The sequence below is a fragment of the Apus apus genome, chromosome 2 (assembly GCF_020740795.1).
Source record: "Apus apus isolate bApuApu2 chromosome 2, bApuApu2.pri.cur, whole genome shotgun sequence".
Lineage (NCBI taxonomy): Eukaryota > Metazoa > Chordata > Aves > Apodiformes > Apodidae > Apus > Apus apus.
This window is the reverse complement of record NC_067283.1, coordinates 143,525,654-143,545,336: the sequence shown is the minus strand read 5'-3', so window position 1 is coordinate 143,545,336 and position 19,683 is coordinate 143,525,654. Positions and strand designations below refer to the sequence as shown.

At 36.9% G+C, this 19,683-nt stretch overlaps 1 protein-coding gene across 2 annotated transcripts in view; it reads right to left on the bottom strand.

Moving 5' to 3' along the window:
• Positions 1-19,683, bottom strand: part of COL14A1 (collagen type XIV alpha 1 chain) — a 123,158-nt gene that overhangs the window by 24,098 nt on the left and 79,377 nt on the right. For both annotated transcript variants that reach the window (XM_051610193.1, XM_051610194.1), the window contains exons 31-39: positions 17,754-17,896; positions 16,723-16,832; positions 14,849-15,007; positions 10,052-10,129; positions 9,690-9,776; positions 5,956-6,009; positions 5,464-5,559; positions 3,977-4,030; positions 2,834-2,887 (exon numbers count right to left, since the gene is read on the bottom strand). In XM_051610193.1, coding sequence (XP_051466153.1) covers positions 2,834-2,887; positions 3,977-4,030; positions 5,464-5,559; positions 5,956-6,009; positions 9,690-9,776; positions 10,052-10,129; positions 14,849-15,007; positions 16,723-16,832; positions 17,754-17,896 — 835 coding nt within the window. The remainder of the gene's footprint in view (positions 1-2,833; positions 2,888-3,976; positions 4,031-5,463; positions 5,560-5,955; positions 6,010-9,689; positions 9,777-10,051; positions 10,130-14,848; positions 15,008-16,722; positions 16,833-17,753; positions 17,897-19,683) is intronic.

Here is a 19,683-nt window from a genome sequence, read left to right as displayed (position 1 = left end):
TAAAATGGATATTCAGAAAGTTTGCTTTATTATCAGACAACACATCATTTTACTCTGATTCAACCTTCACACAGTATTTTTATCATATCCCACATTTTTCATAGTGAGAGTATTGCATTATGAAAATGATTTCTGAATGAATTCACACAACTGAGAGGGGATATGCTGTATTTCATAATGAGGTGCTAAAACCCATGAAAAACAAACAGAACAAAGACTAAAAAGCAGAAGTTTAGAAATACAGAAAGAATTTTTACAGACTAATTGTTGAATTAAAACATTAAGAGGGGAAAAAAAAAAGAGACCATTTTAAACTAATTTCAACATTAAAACCAGAAAATATGAACAAGAAATCAAAACAAAAAAAAAAGAAAGAAAAATAACTGTAAAAGTGAAGCGATTCCAACTACCAGCAACTGGAAGTAAAAAGATCTTAGACTTCTTGAGCCTAGTATCTAATTAGCCCCAGTGGTCTGAGATCTCCCAATAAATATCAGACCTGTGCTTACCTCACATTGAAATCAGTGTGTTTTAACCATGTGTTTAAGAACTTCACAGCATGGATAATTAAAATTTTTCAGTGAATAATAAATACTAATGAGGAAATTATGGCCAAGCAAAGAATAACATTGAAAATCTCAGTTCTAGTAGCATAATAGCTGCAAAATAGTTTGGCATCTTGGTTAACAAGAGGAAGCCCAACAAAGGGAACATTATACAAAAAAGCAATTTACTTCTCAGGAATGTTCCAGTTCCCCTTTGCTGTTGCTGCAATTATGCCCCTTAGAATTATGCCTTTCTCCAGTTCTTGGCCTTCAAAGAGACTGTGGTGAAATCATTGGTTTGAATCTTCACCCAGTAAAAGCAATTTTATGTTGTCATAACTTCACAGGAATCAAATGAGTTACAACACCATAAAATTAGTTAAAATTATTTGTTGCCATAGAAAAAAATTGCTGCTGCGCAATATTGCACAAGCGTCACAGAGACAATAACAGGCTAACACACCTAATTTTATGAGATCCAAGCTATTTATCAAGCTTCTTTGATTAATCCCAGAAGAAAGTGAACACATGAACCAAGCATGATTACTCTATCTATGAAAACTGGTAATTTATGTAATTGCCCTGCCTTATTATAGACAGCACTGGGGTATTCCACAGAATAAGCCCTGCATGACCTTTCCAGGCTCAAAAGCCTTTTCTGCATTAGTCCTCCTCTCAGTATTTTCTCAGACATATCATCCCTGTGCAGTAACCTGCTGACTTCCTCATGTGGAGGACTACATCATTTCTGAACTGGTATCAAGACATGGCTGAGGGCTGTCACTGCTAAATATACATTTAGTTACAGAATAAAGTAAAAAAAGAGTGTTTTACTCTCCCTGAACTGCTGAATGTTCAGTGTCCCAAGTGATCAGGAATGCAGAAAGAGAAGGCACAAATCACTCACATGTAAAGCATCTAGCAAGAAGTCACTACAACCTAGCAATGACCAAAATTAGGCAGCATGATAGAAAAAGCCAAATCAGTCTCCAGATCATTATTAACCTCAAGATGAACAGGGACCACCAAGCTTGGGGAATTCAGGGGAAAAAAAAGTCCAGTGCAGTCAAAAAGTAGACATTGAAAACATACAAAAATGAGCTTCTGTAAAGAAGAAGGCATCACAGGAAATGAATTCTCTTCAAATTTCATCATAACCTAATTGAAAATGAGAAGGCTATTCATCTGAATAGAAGGTTATTAATTTGATGATAATGTGTAAATATTTATCTTCATAAAATTAGTTTATTTTCTTGTTTTTTGAGAAAAACAAATATGTATTGCCCAAATTCTACAGTAACTTCAGTGATTACTTTTCTACATAAAGATATACCAATGCTTAATTTTGTAGTAGTGAGCTCAAGCAAGCATTTTGCTATAGAGAATTTATATATATATATATCTATATATATATATATCTATATATATATATCTATCTCAAGGTCTCAGGTTAATGCCAGAAATCCAGAGAAAGTCCAGTTTTCTCTAGACCTCAAGTTACATTAACATATCCCCAAAAAAGTATCATGAATATGTGTATCTTGTTCAAGTGGAACTGAAAAGTCATATTTAATAACAAACTACTGCTGTAGACAGTAAACTAGTCTTATGCTAACAATAACTTGCCAGTGCCTGGTAATGAAACAAAAATCTCCCCAAGAAAACAGGGAGGAGGACTTAGAGGTTTAACTGCACACATGAATATGAAGATTTTTTTTACCAATTCCAAGAAGGACTGTATTTGTAAGTATCTTCATTTGTTCTACCAGAAGCAGAATAGGGTTGACTAAATTTTGATATTCTTCTTCACCTTTTCCTTATTTCAGCAGTTTCTACAGGTATTATTTTACATTCAATATTAAATTCCCTTGTAGTTGTCTCTCTTATTCGTTAATTACCTAGAAATCAAATTCAGCTCATTGCATTGGATTGCATGCTTGTTATGTACCATTTAACCACCATCTAATTTTAAATGTATAAGCCAAGTGACTGATTGGCAATGCTGGACACTAGTGACATCTACTATCAAATTCATTAAACACAAACATGGTGCATTGCTTCCTGTTATGTGTCTGGAATTTCTCAACACTGGTCTGCCATATGGAAGGATATTCCACCTATCTCTGTCTTCTCTTCTGAACGGCGCAGAGATACGGGTCTCCAGAAATGACAGATTCTAAGAGACTAAAGCTATATTAAATCAACCATGCTGGTTGCTTTATGCACACATACCCATTATGGAATGGAAACTCTGAAAACAAATGCAAAACATGTTCATTTTACCTTACCCTTTGACCTTGAGCTCCATCCCTTCCAGGTGAACCTGATGCTCCTGGGACACCCTAAACATTATAAAGGGAGGGCAAGTGATGAGATCAAGTTAACAGAATCCAACTAAAATACTTTCCAGTGAAACTGTATGACATGATTTTGGATACATGTTTTCAATAAATGGAACTAGGAAGTTCAATAATGTGTGAGGCCACAGAAGAGATTCAGTAAAGAAGGTATTTCTGTGAATTGAGAGATGGTTAAACACACACAGTTAAAATGCACAGGCTTCAAACCCCCTTGGTACAACCCTCTGTTAAGAACACTGACAATTTCATCAAGCTAGGCTTCCTATGCCACCAAGCTGAGAAGAAAGCTTGATTTCCTGCATCATTACAGTGTCATATGTTTGATGTCAGTGCAGCAATATCAGAAGGAAAATCCTGCCTGAGCAGGATTGCAAGTTAGTTCCAGCAGTTCCCCACTCTTCAGATAAAATGTTACTCTCTGGCTCATGAAAGCTGCAAGAGCAGGTGTCTGGACTTATGCGGAAAATCTGTGTGAGTTTACTCACATATGAACAAGAGAGGGGGAACCTAGTAATGACCAACAAATACTGGGGGCATAGAATTAGCAGAAGAGGAGCACCTGTAAAGGGAAGAGCAAATGATCCTGGAAAGCAGCAATAAATTGGGATGCAATCACCAGACTACATAACAGACATCAAACTGAGTAAGAGTCACTGAATATTACACCTTATTAAGATGCCAATCTTGTGAAAGATGGCATCAAAAAGATTGAGTGCCTGATCTGTCTTCTTAGATAACTTCCAGAAGGAATTGAATGGGTTTAAAATGAAAACAAGAAGATGCTAATTAATCCCTAAGTACGCAGAAAACCAAGAGTGGGTAGGTTTTGGAGCTACAGAGACCCCACCTCAGTGTTAAACAACATCAAGAAAGTAACTGCTTCTCCAGACCCTGAAGGATTTGGTCACTCCACACTGGCATACCCTAACTTCCGGATTCTAAACCTCTCTTCAAACTCACCCCAACAACATGCTCCTCTGCAGGTTTGAATATATGCCCTACATTCACAATTATGCCAATTCAACATTCAAATGCAGTAAGTGACAGGTTAAACAGTAACTTAGGCATTACCTGCAGGCCAGGAAAACCAAGATCTCCCTTTTCTCCCTTTTCACCTGGTGGCCCCTGCAAATTAAGAGTAACACATAGTAAACAAAATACATGGTTACTTTCCTTCTGGGTGACAGAGCACTGGAACAGGCTGCCCAGAGAGGTTGTGGAGTCTCCTTCATTGGTGACATTCCAAACCCGCCTGGACACGTTCCTGTGTGATGTGCTCTGGGTGATCCTGCTCTGGCAGGGGGGTTGGACTAGATGATCTTTTGCGGTCCCTTCCAACCCCTAGGATTCTGTGATTCTTATTTTTAATAGTTTCATTCAGCTTCTATAGAAAAAAACTACCAACCAATAAGAAAGCAGACCATTTTTTTCTGCTGAAAGCAAACGTACAGACTCCAGTTTCAAAACTAATTGAGGAATTCATAAATATAGAAAATAAAGAAAATAAAACTAATTTTAAAAGACTTTTGAATTAACCTGACAAAATAAAGCCATTATATTATAAAAAGGTATTTAATTTCTTTTTTTCTCAAAGGAATCTATTTCTCTTCAGCCCATTGAAGTATTTCCTATAATGATGAAAGCAATGGACTTCCATGGAAACTAGACATGTTTCTACAGTTCATATGCATGCCAAAGATATGCTTTTCTAGATAATAAACCGATTTTAATTAAATTTTATGTAGAAACAATTTCTTTGTCAAATAACTATTCTTATAATAAATTTATTCTGTATTATTCTCTGATGATGGTATCATCAAGAATGTACAGTTTTGGTAAATCACTTCATCACTTCATTATGTTGTACAGTGGGATCATATAGATGGGGTAAAAAGGAGAAAGTGTATTATACTGTAATAAATTTTGAAAAAAAAAGTCTAGCAGAAAAAGATATGCATCTGCTCCTTTTCAAGGCTTGTGTGTACCCATCTACTAGAGATGTCTATAAAATGAGTGTTGCTGGTTCAGTACTCTACCAGTATGTGTTTATGATGAAATTCTGAGACTTATTTCACAACAGCATTGCAATCTCCATGCCTAATCATCTCTGATGACAGACTCTAACTGCAGTGAATACTGTTGCTTCATTCTTGGCAGCAAATCTGGTGTTTTTGCTTGGGTATACCTTTCAAGTCCGAACTGATCTGCAATGAGCAACTCCACAACCAGAAAAAGATAAAATATTAACATTTTAGTTTGGAGCCATGTTACAACTCTCAGTGCATTTTTTTTTCACTTGTCTCCAAGGCTTGGATGTGAATACCTGGGTCATATTCTATCTGTGATCAAATCCATTCAGCTAAAAACATTTCAGATCCAAATAAAACCCACAATGTTAGCACTGAATCCACTATAGGTTAAACACAAATCCATTATTTCACCTCAAATACTGAAATTCAAATTCTGATCAGGACACCTAAAGATATTTCAGTCTAGTTTAAGATATGGACTGTTCAAAACACTGCAAGAAAGAATCCTATTGATTTTCTAAGTCTCACTGGAAGCCCTTGAATAGAAAGTCCACTGGGTCCTTGTGGTCCTGGAGGTCCTTGTGGTCCAGGAACACCGATTTCACCTCGAGGTCCATCTGGTCCCTGAAGCAGCACAGGACATAAGTTAAACTCTTATCATATGGATAAAGGCAGCTTCTGTTTGAAGAATATATACCAATAGACTCAAAACCATCTGAAATATGAGTTAACATTTGATTGAGCAGTTAGGGTTCAATTTAAAATGGCCTGGTTCCTTTATAAATACAAAAAAAAAATAATGTTGTGACAGCAGCATTCTGAATTTTATCTCTTTTATCAAGGAGCAAAGAGGACAAGCAATTGTTATGAAAAGATACACACCAAACGCCAAAGGCATTTCACTATGCTTTTTCCTCAGTGACATCAGAGAGAATCTGGAACTCATTTCAGGGTTTACATGCAGCAGAGATAAACCAAGGACCTGTGCATCTGACAACTATGAAGTGCTGTACAAATTACCTTTGGACCTGGATCACCACGATGACCTTTGGCACCCCTGACACCTGGACCACCCTGGGAAGCACAAGCACAAGACTCTCAAATAAAATAAAACAAAAACAAAATCCAGAGAAGCCCAAACAGCTCAGAAATCAGTGAATATTCTGTCCATATCCTTCTACTGGAGTAATTAAACTGAGAACATACATACGTGTAGCCATACACAATAACAGATTTAAACAGATGTGACTGCTTTCTAGAGCCAAGAATGCACACTATATAAGCATCAAAATAACACTGAAAGCTACAATAGAGATGGAAATGTACACATGTTCCCTTCCAGTTGCTCAAACCTCCCGCACATCTGTCTGTTCTCACCAAAATCTCCACATTGTTAAAGGCTAAGTTTCCCATAACTTGGGGATCTTTTTCACTAAGAACAATTCCAGGGTCTACTAGACTTACCACAGTTTAGTTTAGATCTACTCTTAGGTTAAACGCTTTTTTTGCCATTTTTCTCTTTTGTTGCTTTCTTCAGCAGTGCCTACATCTGTTAATCATTTATTAACCAACTGCTGCCTTTTTTATTAGTATCGTCTGGACACCGGAGTTGCACATATCTGTGGATGGCTGCCATGAACGTCTTTTGCATATACAGGCTGCATGGGCTTTGTCCTCTAGGACAGCATAAATAAAGCGTGTTTTTTCACTTTTTTTTAGGTCAGTTTCCCTTCTTCCCCCATCTGAGTATATTCCTTAATCTCTCGGGTTCTGAGCTTTACAGGGATTCTGTCCTTTGTACTTAAAAAGGACCTTGGTACAAGTATGGATCGTGATGTTGTTTAGAGGCTACAATAAGTACTTATAACAGCAATTACAATATAGACATAACATTAGACAACATGCTTATCAGATTAAATGCATATGTAATATCTATGAGACTTTACATAGGAATGCCAATAAGAGAAACATTTGGAAGTACCAGAAGACTCCTGCTCTTCTATGAAGGATTCACAATAAAGTCTTCTTATGTGTGATCTCAGAGTGGTTTTCTACTTCTTTATCCCAGCTCTTTCAGTCTTCTTACTTCCATCCCACAGCTCTACGGCCACAACCCATTCCATCCCAGTCAGTTCCAGCCCTAATATCTCATCCTGTGCTCTCCACAGAACCGTGTTTCAGTTGCTAGTTCCCAAATTCCAAGTCCTCGCATTACTGTGTTCCAGTAGCTCCTTCTGCCCTTTCTCCTGCCTCTCTTTCAGATAAAATTTCCTATGCAAAATAACTGCAAATTTTTAACATAAACAAAATCACACAGTTCTCTCCCATTTTGTTCTCAGAAACAGATTACATTTTTACTGAGTAAGATTATATACATGAAAATATCCTGATGGTGAGCCACCAGATCATATGCTTTAAGATTCACACTGAGTTCGGTACACTTATCCATGTTATGAACCCAGTAAGCTTTGCTTTAGAAAAGCACTGATTTAAGATGAAAATACCACAAGAGCCTCCCTAATTTTTCTCATAAACTCATAAATTTGGTGTTTGTTCCCCAGCACTACTAAGCTTGTGTAACTAATTTCAATTTTTTCATTTCTCTGGCTTCTGCTCCTAGCCAAGAGTTCCTGTTATGCTTTTTTTTTCTCTTATTTTAAATAACTTCTTAAAAGCTTTCTCCCAGAAACACTTCTTAATCAACTATTATCAAATGACTTCCTTATTTCTTTTTAATAGTTAAAGCCTATGAAGCACTAAAAGCTTTTCATTGTAATTAAACTTCTCCAGTCCTCCAATGTTTTTTGTGTCATTCCACACCTTCTCCAGTTCTGCAGCACTCCTTTCAAATTGCAGGCATCAGGTTTGTGTGCTATCATATTTTTACTTTGCATGGGGAACTTCAGACAGCATAACCAAATTCTGGCAAAGATTAAGCCATAAAAACAGTACCCCATAATGAAATCTGCCAGATAACCTTAACTCTAAATGATACTTTGTCTTCCCAAGCTGACCCATTTCCTCAAAGAGGTTAAAAAATATTTCCAGAGACACTATCCCACACAAATGGAAGCCTTTTATTTGGAGTCTTTTGAGTCTAATGTCCAAAGCTGGCTCCATGGTAGAATCCTGATCCCTTAAGCAGAAAAATTCTTGGCTTAGAGAAAAGTCACATGACATTTTAATGACTTGGACGAGTATTGACCAGACACAGCACATATGACTTTCTGACTTTTGGTTGGCACAGAGATGAATGCTGACTTTATTCTTTTGCTCTGCTTTTTCCTAGGCCTCTTACTTTTTTCCAGAGCTATGCCATCGAACCGTCTGGCAAAAAAAGTATCACTCATAAAAGGTTAAATTCCAGAGTCACATACTTCCCTGCCTAGGCAGTGATTTTTCTGCTTGATTTTAAGCCTCCTCTTCCATGGCACTGTGCTACTCAAAATACTGTTAATGCTAAATGTAAAAAATAGAAGTACATTGTTTTACTTGTGGGACAAGCTTTAGCAATCCCTGATACAGAGTAAGTTTTGAACTATAGTAACACCCTTCCAGTCAAAAAAATGTTGGAACATTTTTAATTTTACTGTGAAATGTAGTCAAGCTAATCAATTTCAGTTGCATTTTTGTGTGAATTATTCCATTGTCTTTTTCACAGAACACAAATTAGACACCTATAGAAAGAAATTAAAACTTTAAACTAGACTTGATTTATAACCTACATTCAAAAAGGAGACTAGAATAATTTTTTGTTTGTTCAAGATACACCCCTTCAGTGAAATTTCTCCTGAATTCCTTTTAACGTTTTTGTATCAGACCTCGATGAACAGTTCTTGCAGAAAAAACTGATCTCTGAGTTGTTACTAGGATAAATATCTGCAAGAATCTACTATGTGAATGCCTTATATGCAAGTTAATTTTGTTGTTGAACATGTATCTCGTGTAATCTGCATAGTTTAACCTTTTAAGAAACTTATTTTCCTTTACATTCCTCACTGGCTCTCTCTCTTCAAAACATGCTCTTGGAGCATCCAGGACACAGTATGAGCAGAGAAACAAACAGTTTAAACTTGGTCACATGAGGGCCTCATCTCCAGCTAACTTAGTAAGCAGCCCTAAGATGCCAGTCAGAGTCATCAACCTAGTTGTAAAAGAAAAAAACACATGACCATTCTATAGAGATCCCAGTTAGATTCCTCATTAAACCAAACTAATAACAGACCACATGAAATGGAGCCTACAGCTGTTCTAAACTGCTGAAAATCAACCTTACAATGTAAGGTTGAATTAATATAGTGACTCACAAGTGGCACTGTCATACCCTGTATCTTTAATTCGTAATACTGTAAACTGAGCATTTCAGAAAGCTAAACTCCCAGCTATATTTAATACACATGTGGTAAAGTAAGCTGATAGCCTGTGATAAAAAATTTGAAAATAAATGGCACTATGACGTATCTACTAATGCTACAGACAGGTAGCAAGACTCAAGGTCTACAGATTACCCTGACTGCTTCAGGTCTTGATTAAAGCATTACAAATCTGACTGACCTATTGAGCTAGAAGATTTTTAAAAAGCATGTTGTTTGGTATCTTTGCTACAAATTGTATGCAATTTTATCTCCTTGGCAATACCTAAACCCCTAACTTAGCATTATTAGTTACACAATGGCAGTACATACACATCTTGGAATAAAGGTGGCCAGTGGAGTATTTGGGACAGTTGACTGTAAACCTGAATAAAACCTTACCGGTGGTCCAGGAGGTCCAAGGGGACCCTTATTAGCTTCAGAACAGGAACAAGCATGAGGAAGGGCAGGGCAGTTTTCCTCATCTCTCTAAGGAAAGATCAATATAGAAAGAGAATTATGTCCAAAACTTTGCTTCAGAAATTAAGAATGTTATGAATCTAAGACAGAGCACTCTGTGGGTGTCTTAAAAGCACCTACTTGATTTCACAACATACATCACATTGAAAGTCAATAGGACAAGTAATCCAAGCAGACCTGGTCTTTTTTGAAAATTCTTAACCATTCATTTCCATTAAAACATTTGTCTCAATAAAGGGGAAAGTAAAAGGTAAATTCTGCAGTTACTGAAAGAGGTTTCTTACCAAGCCAGGAAGCTCACAGCATTTGTCCCGATTGGCCCATGAGGTAGCACAAACAATGTCAAACATCTGTAACTGCAACTATTTCAAAACAAGAGAGATGTACGTGACTGTTAGTTATAAGATTAGGGCAAAATGGAGTCATCAGCAAGAAAAGCCACCTGGCTTCAAGTACTCAGATTAGACAGAGAAAAGGCTATCAACTGAGAGCAGCTAGCCACAAAGGTGTTACCTTGAACAGTAGAAGGCTTGTGTTCTAGCCAAATTATCCAAATTATCAGACATTACATGGATTACACAAACTGTTTAAGGTTAAATACTGCAGTGATATGTTAGATTATCCACACCTCCTCAATTAAATCCCTGATTTTACTCAATGGTGTCTCCCAATACATTTTCTAGCAAAGAAGTCATTAGGAGACAGGAAAAACAGAGCTCAGTTTCTCAAAACTGAGTACTCTCTCTTAAACCACTAGTATGGTGCTCAGATTTTATCTGGGACAAGGGCTCCTCTAGTCTATTACTTACACTGGAGCTGAGCCACAAATAATATTTATAATCTTCTCCAGTTTTATTTTACTTTAGAATATGCCCTCTCTTATCCACATAACATCCCCAGGCAATGAAAGCTCAAGGATGGTGGAAAGCTTGCTCAACATATGGCAAGAGTAGGCAGAAAATTCCCACTGCAGTCTGGGAACGTGGTTTGAACAAGAATTGAATCTAGAAGAACACACATTTGGTAAAAATAATGGCTGCTAGGTACTCAGAAACAAGATGCTAAATAGGAGTCAGTGGTAAAACCAATTGTCGCCTCTACAGCCTTGAACAGAACAAAGGGGTCTAGAGAGATGAGGCTTTCTTCTGTTAGTATTTCTATTCTTTTTCCATCCTTCATTTATGTGCATACTGAATAGAGAGGGGAATGGAACAGAACATCCCAATAAATTAACCCCACATGTTAAAAAATGTAAGGAACTGCTAGAGACAGAACTCTCTTTGGTTATGCTCCCATTATTTTCAGCAGCATTATTTTAACACTAGAACAGGAGAGTGAATTGAAAAACTTCCTGAAAACGGCATAATTTCTAAAGTTATTAAAATGAACTACATATGTGTACCTTCATTTTTGCCTCTTTTTTTTATATAAGTCAACTATTATATTTTAAACAAAGAAATACTTTCATATACGTATTCTTCTTACCTGCCATCAGATTAGCTAGTTTTAGATATGCTGCATCTCAGATACAGACACCCATGAGCTGGCTCCATGCTATACTCTTTGGACAACTAACCTGCAGCATGAAGGCAGCTTTTGGACCTGTGGTTTGGCTGCACAAAGGTCTGGCCTGAGTCCAACAAGTCTGTGTCCCTGGATATGTCAAATGCAAGCTGGCTCCATGAGTAGCCACTTAAATGCCTCTTCACTATGCACCCAGAACCTGCTAATTCTTGAAGGACTTATTAGCTTGAGCATCACAGCACGTGAACGTGCCTGAACATACTGCTCTAGGATTCAGAATGATCCTGGGCATTTCCATGATACTACATTGAAGCAAATAAGACATCCCAGAAAAGGACTTGAGAGGGTGGTACAGAAAGCAGCTTAGGTACAAATTAAGTAGTGGTGCCATTTTTTCCATAACCCTGTTCATCCCAAGCTATGCTGTTATCCTGAACAATGGAAGATTGACAATTGGCTAAATTTATGCAGCTCTACATAGGCGTGCATATGCATTCATTTTCTCTGTGTTAGACAATCTAGAGATCTGGGAGTGATAAAGCATGTTGGTGTAAAATAAAGAGCAAACAGACATTCCTTGAATTGCTGTATTCACTATCCAAATGTTGAATGAGTCAGTATTCTTATTTTAAAATATTATGTGGGTTGCTGTGACTCGAGGGAAATAACATAACAAAGCTTCCTTTGCTACTGTTAAACATTTATTCATAATTCTCTGTATTCATAGTGATTTTGCTTTCAAAATACCCAGCCCTGCAAGCTGAAACAGTAAGACAGAAATGTCTGCCCATCTTCATTTGATCAGCCTTCAGTTCTGGAAAGATTTCTCAAAAGCAGACCACATCACACATTACTTTTTTTAATAGGACAAATACATTGAGGTAAGCATGCTACATTTGAAAGACAAGGAAACATGAATAAAGATCAGGTTTGTGAATTCTAAATAAATAATGTTTTGATGCTGGACTTTTCATTATCCCACTGAAGGAGTAAAGAACATAACTTGCTGCACATCATGGTCAGATTTCATTGCTCTAGCTGGCTGGAGTATCTAATCCAGAGACAACTCATTACTGAGGGATGTCAAGGGGGTTGGGCACATTTAACCTAATCCCCTTTTTTGTCCCATCTCTATTTCTGCCTGTTCATTCAACCATTCCACATCATACACCTCAACGGGAAAAAAACTCTGACACAATTATATTCCCTCAACACTGTTGGTTTTGGTTTGTTTTTTTTCATTGCGTAATTCAGGTGATTGCACTGGATTAATGTATTTTTAAAAAAACAACAACACAGAAACATTCTGACAGTGTTTAAACTGTTCCATGTGAATGAAGTCAGAAAAATAATTCACAATTTTATTCTAAAATAACTGCCTGTCTGTTCTTATTTTATGTAACAAGCATCTCTAAAGCTAGTATTTCATGAAAATAGAGCTGGTGAAAAAAAGAACTTTTCAGAGCTATCAACAAACCCAAATGTTCACATCAAATCAAAACATTTTTGAAAATGTTTGTGCAAAAAGGCATTTTTGTTGTATCCATGCCTTCATGGGCCTCTTAAAACTGTGAAGATACTGGAACAGATTAAATCCCAGTATTCTATTTCCAACAGTGGCACAAGTGATATCTAATGAAGCACAAGGGTGTAAGTCATACTGCTACCTTAAGGTCTCCTAGCTTTCAATGACTTTCACATCACAGATTTCCAGCCCTAGACTTATTAACAACCAGTATTTCTCTTTCATTCACTCATCCAAGCTTCCCTACAATCAATATATATATTTAGCACCCACAAAACTCTATGGCAAGAAGCTGCACTGATCTACTGTTGTGAAAACTTCTGTTCTGCCTCCTACTAGTTTCCTTTGATGACCTCTAATTTTTGCAGTAGAGGAAACCAACTCATTAACACCTTAAATGTGACTATTCACACAAGATCTACTTAATATGAAAAAATGGGCAGAATGGAAACTTTAATGGATGGTATTTGGGTGGTCGCTTGGCCTGCTTGTGATTTGGTATATGTGGTAATACTTGAAGGCAGCTAAACAGTACTGTGGAGTAAAGAATTTCCATCTTCAGCTACACATTTGTAGTCTTACGTCAGATTGACAGTTCATTTGAACAAAACCAAATTTTTCAGTGAGTGGGAAGTCCATTTTATCTTTTATAGATTCCTGGGTTCTAACAAAAGACACCATTTCTTTCCACATCTTTACAAAGCCTTCTCAAGTTTCAAGATTTCCTGAGTTTGCTTTTTTCTGTTTCTATGGGAATTTGACTACAAAGGTTTCTCTGTGTAATTGTCTTTACAGGCTTCATATAATTATTACCCATAAATCTGAGGCCTAAAGCCGCTTTTTTGTACATAGAGTTATATTCTGAGGACTTCTTTTTTATTGAACAAAATAGCAAGTAAATGCATTTTCAGAACCTTATTCCTATTCAAATCGAGCCACAAGTTCAAGGTTCACGTTCTCTGCTACCCTCATTCTAGAAAATTAGCACACAAATTAGCATGGCAAACAAGACTAAGATCATGGCCAGATTGTCAATTCTTTCAACAAATAAATCTACCTGAAAAACCCAAACAAACCTTCTTAATGGCATCTGAAACAAAACGGAAAGACTCCCATAGGTTGCCATGCAAACAGAATGATCAACTACTGCTTAATGAAAGAGTACTTAATCTTGGGGAGGACCTTTCACATTCAAAGTATTTTATAATATAAAATAACTAGACAAACTAAGATGGGGGCTTTTAGGGGTTGCCTGAGTCAAACCAGTTCAATTATTTAATGAAGAGACAGCGAGCTTGGGGCCAAACAAAGAGTGAGAGACATGGGGAGCAATTATCACTCAAAACAAAGTTTAAATTATTCCAGGCAAAGGAGTTACACATTGTATTACTCTCTGTAATGAAGTTTGGAACACAAGTCATACCTGAATGTATGGACTATGTTCACATATGTGTTAGAGAATAACACTTGAACAATGATCTAGTGATTTCGTTTATTAAAATAATAAAAAATAGATTTTGCCCAAGTTGAGAACTATTGTGACCTTTGGCAGAATTTCTGAAACGCTGAAACTTTACACTTTCAAATACGAGTTCACTCTGCTTCAACTTAAAACTAACTGCAAAGATCCCAAACACTCATTTTTAGGATATATAGCAACTTTCCAACATCTGAAGGGGGCCTACAAGAAAGCTGGGGTAGGGCTTTTTACATGGGTACATACTGAGAGGACAAGGGGAAATGGTTTGAAGCTTAAAGAGGGGAGATTCAGACTGGACATTAGGAAAAAGTTCTTTCCTGTGAGGGTGGTGAGATGCTGGAACAGGTTGCACAGGGAGGTTGTGGATGTCCCCTCCCTGGAGGTCTTCAAGGCCAGGTTGGATGGGGCCTTGAGCAACCTGATCTAGTGGGAAGTGTCCCTGCCATGCAGGGGGTTGGAACTAGATGATCTTTAATGTCCCTTCCAACCCTATCCATTCTGTGATTCTATGATATTTGAAATGGTTTAAAGAACTTATCTTGTTCTACTCACTGGTGCAGAGTTGTCTCTTGGTCCTCTGGATCTGACCATTCTCCCCAGCACTTCTATGCCATCAGAACTAATATTTCCTGCTGCATTAATGGTCTTCTCACCCACTTGCTTGCAGTCAATAATTATTTTGGCCGTAGTTTTGCTGATAACAACATGCAACTAAGTAAAAGAAAAGATGCCTTAACATATAAAGGAGCACACAGGATATATTACTTTCTTGGGAAAACTGAACCATTTTTTAAAATAAGCTCTTAACTCCATGTTTGCTAAGAAAAGAGGATAATCCATAGCAAATAATCTAGATGATCCCTAGAGGTCCCTTCCAACCTGAAGTATTCTAGGATTCCAATCTGTTCAATGAATTTACCTTATTTTTCTGATTATGGAACATCTGCATACAAATTGACACCTTACATAATTTATTCAGTCAGAAAATTATTTACCTCTAACAAAATATCTACACAGTATTCATGTATCTCCCAGATCTCAAAGAACCCTTGATTTATGTGGTAAGAAATAACTTCTAGGCTTTGCATGACCCTACTTTGCAGCACTGGATTTCACCAATACACCTTCTATAGCAACTTGGAAAAAACAAAAATAAGCAGTAACATTTAGCCTGTAAATCATACATTAACCCCCCAGCAAAACCTTTCACAGTGAAGTTTTTACACGGAAAAAAGTCAATCACATCAAACACAGTATGAAAAGCAGAGCAGAGCAACAAAAGTTTCTTCCTTCTGCCTTGACTCACTCTGCTGTCCATGGCTGATGCAGCAAAGACATTCCTAGCAGAGAGGACAGTCCTACTCACAACTGTCCCATCACAAGCAAACTCTCAGTTAAGCAAAGGAGGGAACAATTTTTTGGGGGAGAAACCAGATGAAGAGTAGGGAGAAATGAGGTATCTGCTCTATACCAATACCCTAGGTGGAGATCAGAGCCCAAGGTGACAGAAAGCCAGGAAGGAGTCCTGTAGCTGCTTTGCTCTGGGCTCAGCTGGAACTAAATAAATTAAAAGCTGCTGTGAATTTGGTCTCCTGTACCTTTCAAACATATAAATAGCAAAGATCATCACACAAAATGCAAAAACATGCTTAAGAGGAGAATTTGGTAAAGGCTCATATGTGCCTCCAAAACACAACTGGACCCCAGCTCTGACCTGCCTTCCCTTTCTTGCTCCATTGATTAGAAAGGAAGCACAGAGAAGTTAAGCCCTGTTACTACTATTCCTCAATCCATGGTCTCTTTTTTTCCTATGTTGTTTTTGTTTATTTGTTTGTTTTTGTTTGTTGTTTTTTTTTTATTTAAGAAAGATACAAACATCAGGAATAAAAGCGAACAACAAAAGTGCCTTCCACAACAACTATGTGCTACAGTCCCAGCACTGCTTCAGCTGTTTTTGGAAAGAATGTAATGAGTTGTCTAAGAGCCAAGAGAAGTTCAACATGGCACAGCCCTTATAATATGTTTAAAAATAGCAACTATGATCAAAAGGAGGATAGGGATTTTCATTTTATTTTTTTTGCTGGACTTATTTTAATTTTGAGTGACATTCTAATCCAAAGCTTAAAAGGAAAAGCCAATTTATTTCTAAATTACTTTTCCAGGCAAGTATTTTTAATCAACTCTAAAATAAAGGCACAAAGCATGAAATGAAATTTGATCTCATCACCTTCATAATAAAAACTACCATTGGTTTAGTGTTAATTCAATATTGCAAAGAGACTTAAGACAGTTTGGTAGATCATACTGAATATGAAATATGCATTTCTCTTGGCAGCAGATGACCACATGAAGACCATTTCAAAGCATGAAAAACTCCAAAACCATTATTTAGAGTGTTGGGTTTTTTTCCTATTACCATTACGAACCTTATGAAAACTCCCATAAAATATCTTCCTTATTTCAGGACCTTCAAAAGTCACAGTCTGAAAATCTCCTTTGTAGTCGTAGTTAAAGAAAGTCAAAGTTTTACCACCATCTGTGTGAGAATAAAAATAGCAGCTCCATGTTAGAGGAAGAAAAGCTCAGATACATTATTTGAAAGGGTCAGTTTTCTGTTTAACAAAGATGACCAAGGATGTCAAATCAAGTATTAGTAGAACACATTCATTAGTGATACACTGACCCAGTAGTATCAAGTTATCTCAGAGGAATGCTCTTTCCTGGTTTGGTAGGAAGGATGGGCCAATAGCTGGGAGTCTACCTCACCCATGTTTACTGGTTCCTACCCTCCCACCAGATCTCTGTGGGACTTGGACAAGTAAGGCATACATGGATCTTCAAGCTAGCTAAATGCCTAATTTCCAATTTCCACCTATTTCAAGGAGACACGCCTAAAAAATTCTAGGAAACATAGAAAGATAAGTACGACTTCAAATCGCCATCGCTCTAAATCTTTTCAACAGAACATACAGAAACCTTTAAATTATAATCTCTGTTTTATAGCTATGGAAGTTGAGTAGAAATGAAAAAAAGTCATCAAGAGCTCATGTCTCTAAGTCTGCTATCCACCAGACTGCACTGCCTCTACACATACCGTACTGTCAGCATCACTGGCATATAGTAAGATAGATACTATTAGAAACAGATTCAGAGCAGTGGGAATTTTATAAGTAAATTACTAGCTCCCTTGCCTTGATTTATATCTGGAACAGGTCTTCGGATTTCACAATTATTGCTTCCAGTTTAGAGAAGTGTACTTAAAATTTGATTCTAACTCCAAATTAAAATCAAGTAAATTAAATCTAAAAAACATCCATTCAAGACTACCACCTTCCAGATCAGGTAGTTGTTCTGGCAGCAGATTAAAACTTTGGCAATAAGAAATCTAGACACACAATAAACCATTTATAGAGTTAAAGAAAAAAAACAACACACTAATAAAATACAAAATACATACTGTCTAAAATAACTCCAACCAGTGGTTCATATTCTTCATTTAAAATCTCCCAAAGAGCAAACGGCTCTTGAGGTGTATCAGGGAGTATACGAAACAGAAATGTAATGGTGTAATCAGAAGGGAGACCTTCAGGATGCAAATACCTGTAAGAGAAATAATGCTTTTTAAACTGAAACATTATATCCAGATACTTACTCACTAGATGTTAGCATGCTTTCTATTACCTTGTATATGTCTTTGGAAATCAAGATTGAGAAGCAATAGGAATAAGTCTTTGCAAAATCTACTCAACTTGGTAACTATCAAACAAATAGTTATGAAGCAATGAGAAGTTATCTTTCCCCTTAAAATCTACAGAATTTCCTTAATTATTAATTGTTTTTTTTTTATTTGAAGACCAAATCAGAGGTCAGTTTGAAGCAAAGCTGAAATGAATTATATTAAAACCTTTTGAAAAGCAGTAGCCACTTACTTGGAAGATCTTTGCTATTGTCTCATTTAAAAGACAATGCAAACAGAAGTTGCTTGAAAGACTAATCTCAAAAAACATGTCCTTTGTCATGAAACCATCATTAATGGATAGAAATTAGGAATGACAGAGAATGAAACAGGAAGCTTTATAAATCATAGGGAATGTAGCTTGCACATTTCAAAGCCAAAATATAAGAAAGTGAAGTCAAAATAGATCACACAGACAAAATACAATCTCATCTCCTATAATTTTTGCAGAAGGGAGAGGAATTTTATGATATAAAAGAAGTATGTTATTTTATGCCATTTCCTAAAATTTGTTATTTAGTACTTCAAATTTATTTTAACCTCTTGTTGTCAAATCCCAAGGTGGGACATTTGGATAAGTGTCTGGAACAGCTGACTGCATTAGAACATGTTAATTAGCTTGATTCCTTAAAATCATAGTAAAGGGATCTGAAAGGAGCCCGAGTAAGTTATTTAATAAATTTCTTTTCCCCCAATACAATCCATTTCTTCTGAAGTGTTTCTGGCACATGTAAGATGTATAGATATGAATCATGCTGGAAAAGGAATTAAATGTGCTATATAATTAATGTATTGTGCACAGTATCTGTAGATGATGAAATGGTATGTTACACTGAACATTTCCCATAGAGAAAAGAGAGGGAACTCAACAGGTGTAAGAGCAAATTCCACTGAACAAAGCGCAAATGAAAGAAAATTCAATAAGCAGGGTGGGGCAAAGACCAGGTTTGGGGATATACAGAGCTCAAAAAGGAGAATAACATTAATGATATTCAGTGCACAGATGAGATGACAAAATGTAAGTGGTATTATTCAGACGTACCTGTAGATCAGTAAGAGAAATGTATTCTCTCAATGAAAGGGAGTGAACGCCTAACGAAGGAGGATTGGGCTGAGGTGGCAGCTAGAGGAGAGCATATAAAAGCAGCAGATAGGATTAGAAAGATCAGAAAGGGAAAAAGAAGTGAGAAATGCTAATCCCTGGAAATCCAGTCCATCTAGGCCTGGGAGGCAACTATTATGAAGAATGTGAAACAGGTGCAAGGAGTATTAGCCAACTGGGACACAACAGGATAATCACACAAAAAGACTACGATGACATCTAATGTAAATCTTAAAAGTAATTTCCAACTGGTTTTCCTTCTTATTTATCTCAGCTGAAGAATACTTTTTGCTCCATCTTCCCATTTTTAACTACTGCTTTTTACTGGTGCCACTTAATACAAAGTGAGGAACAAGACTGAGAGGACCTAAACACAACATACAGACTGTTTGTAAAAGAAATAGGGATTTTCCATCACTTCCTCTGTGAGGAATGACTGTAAGAGCTCAGTAAGAGGTTTATTCATCACCTCCTTCACAGCTCTCCCTTCTGTCCTCATGAATGAACTATGTTCTGCCTCCCAGGAAGGTACTAGATGGTGTTCACGCA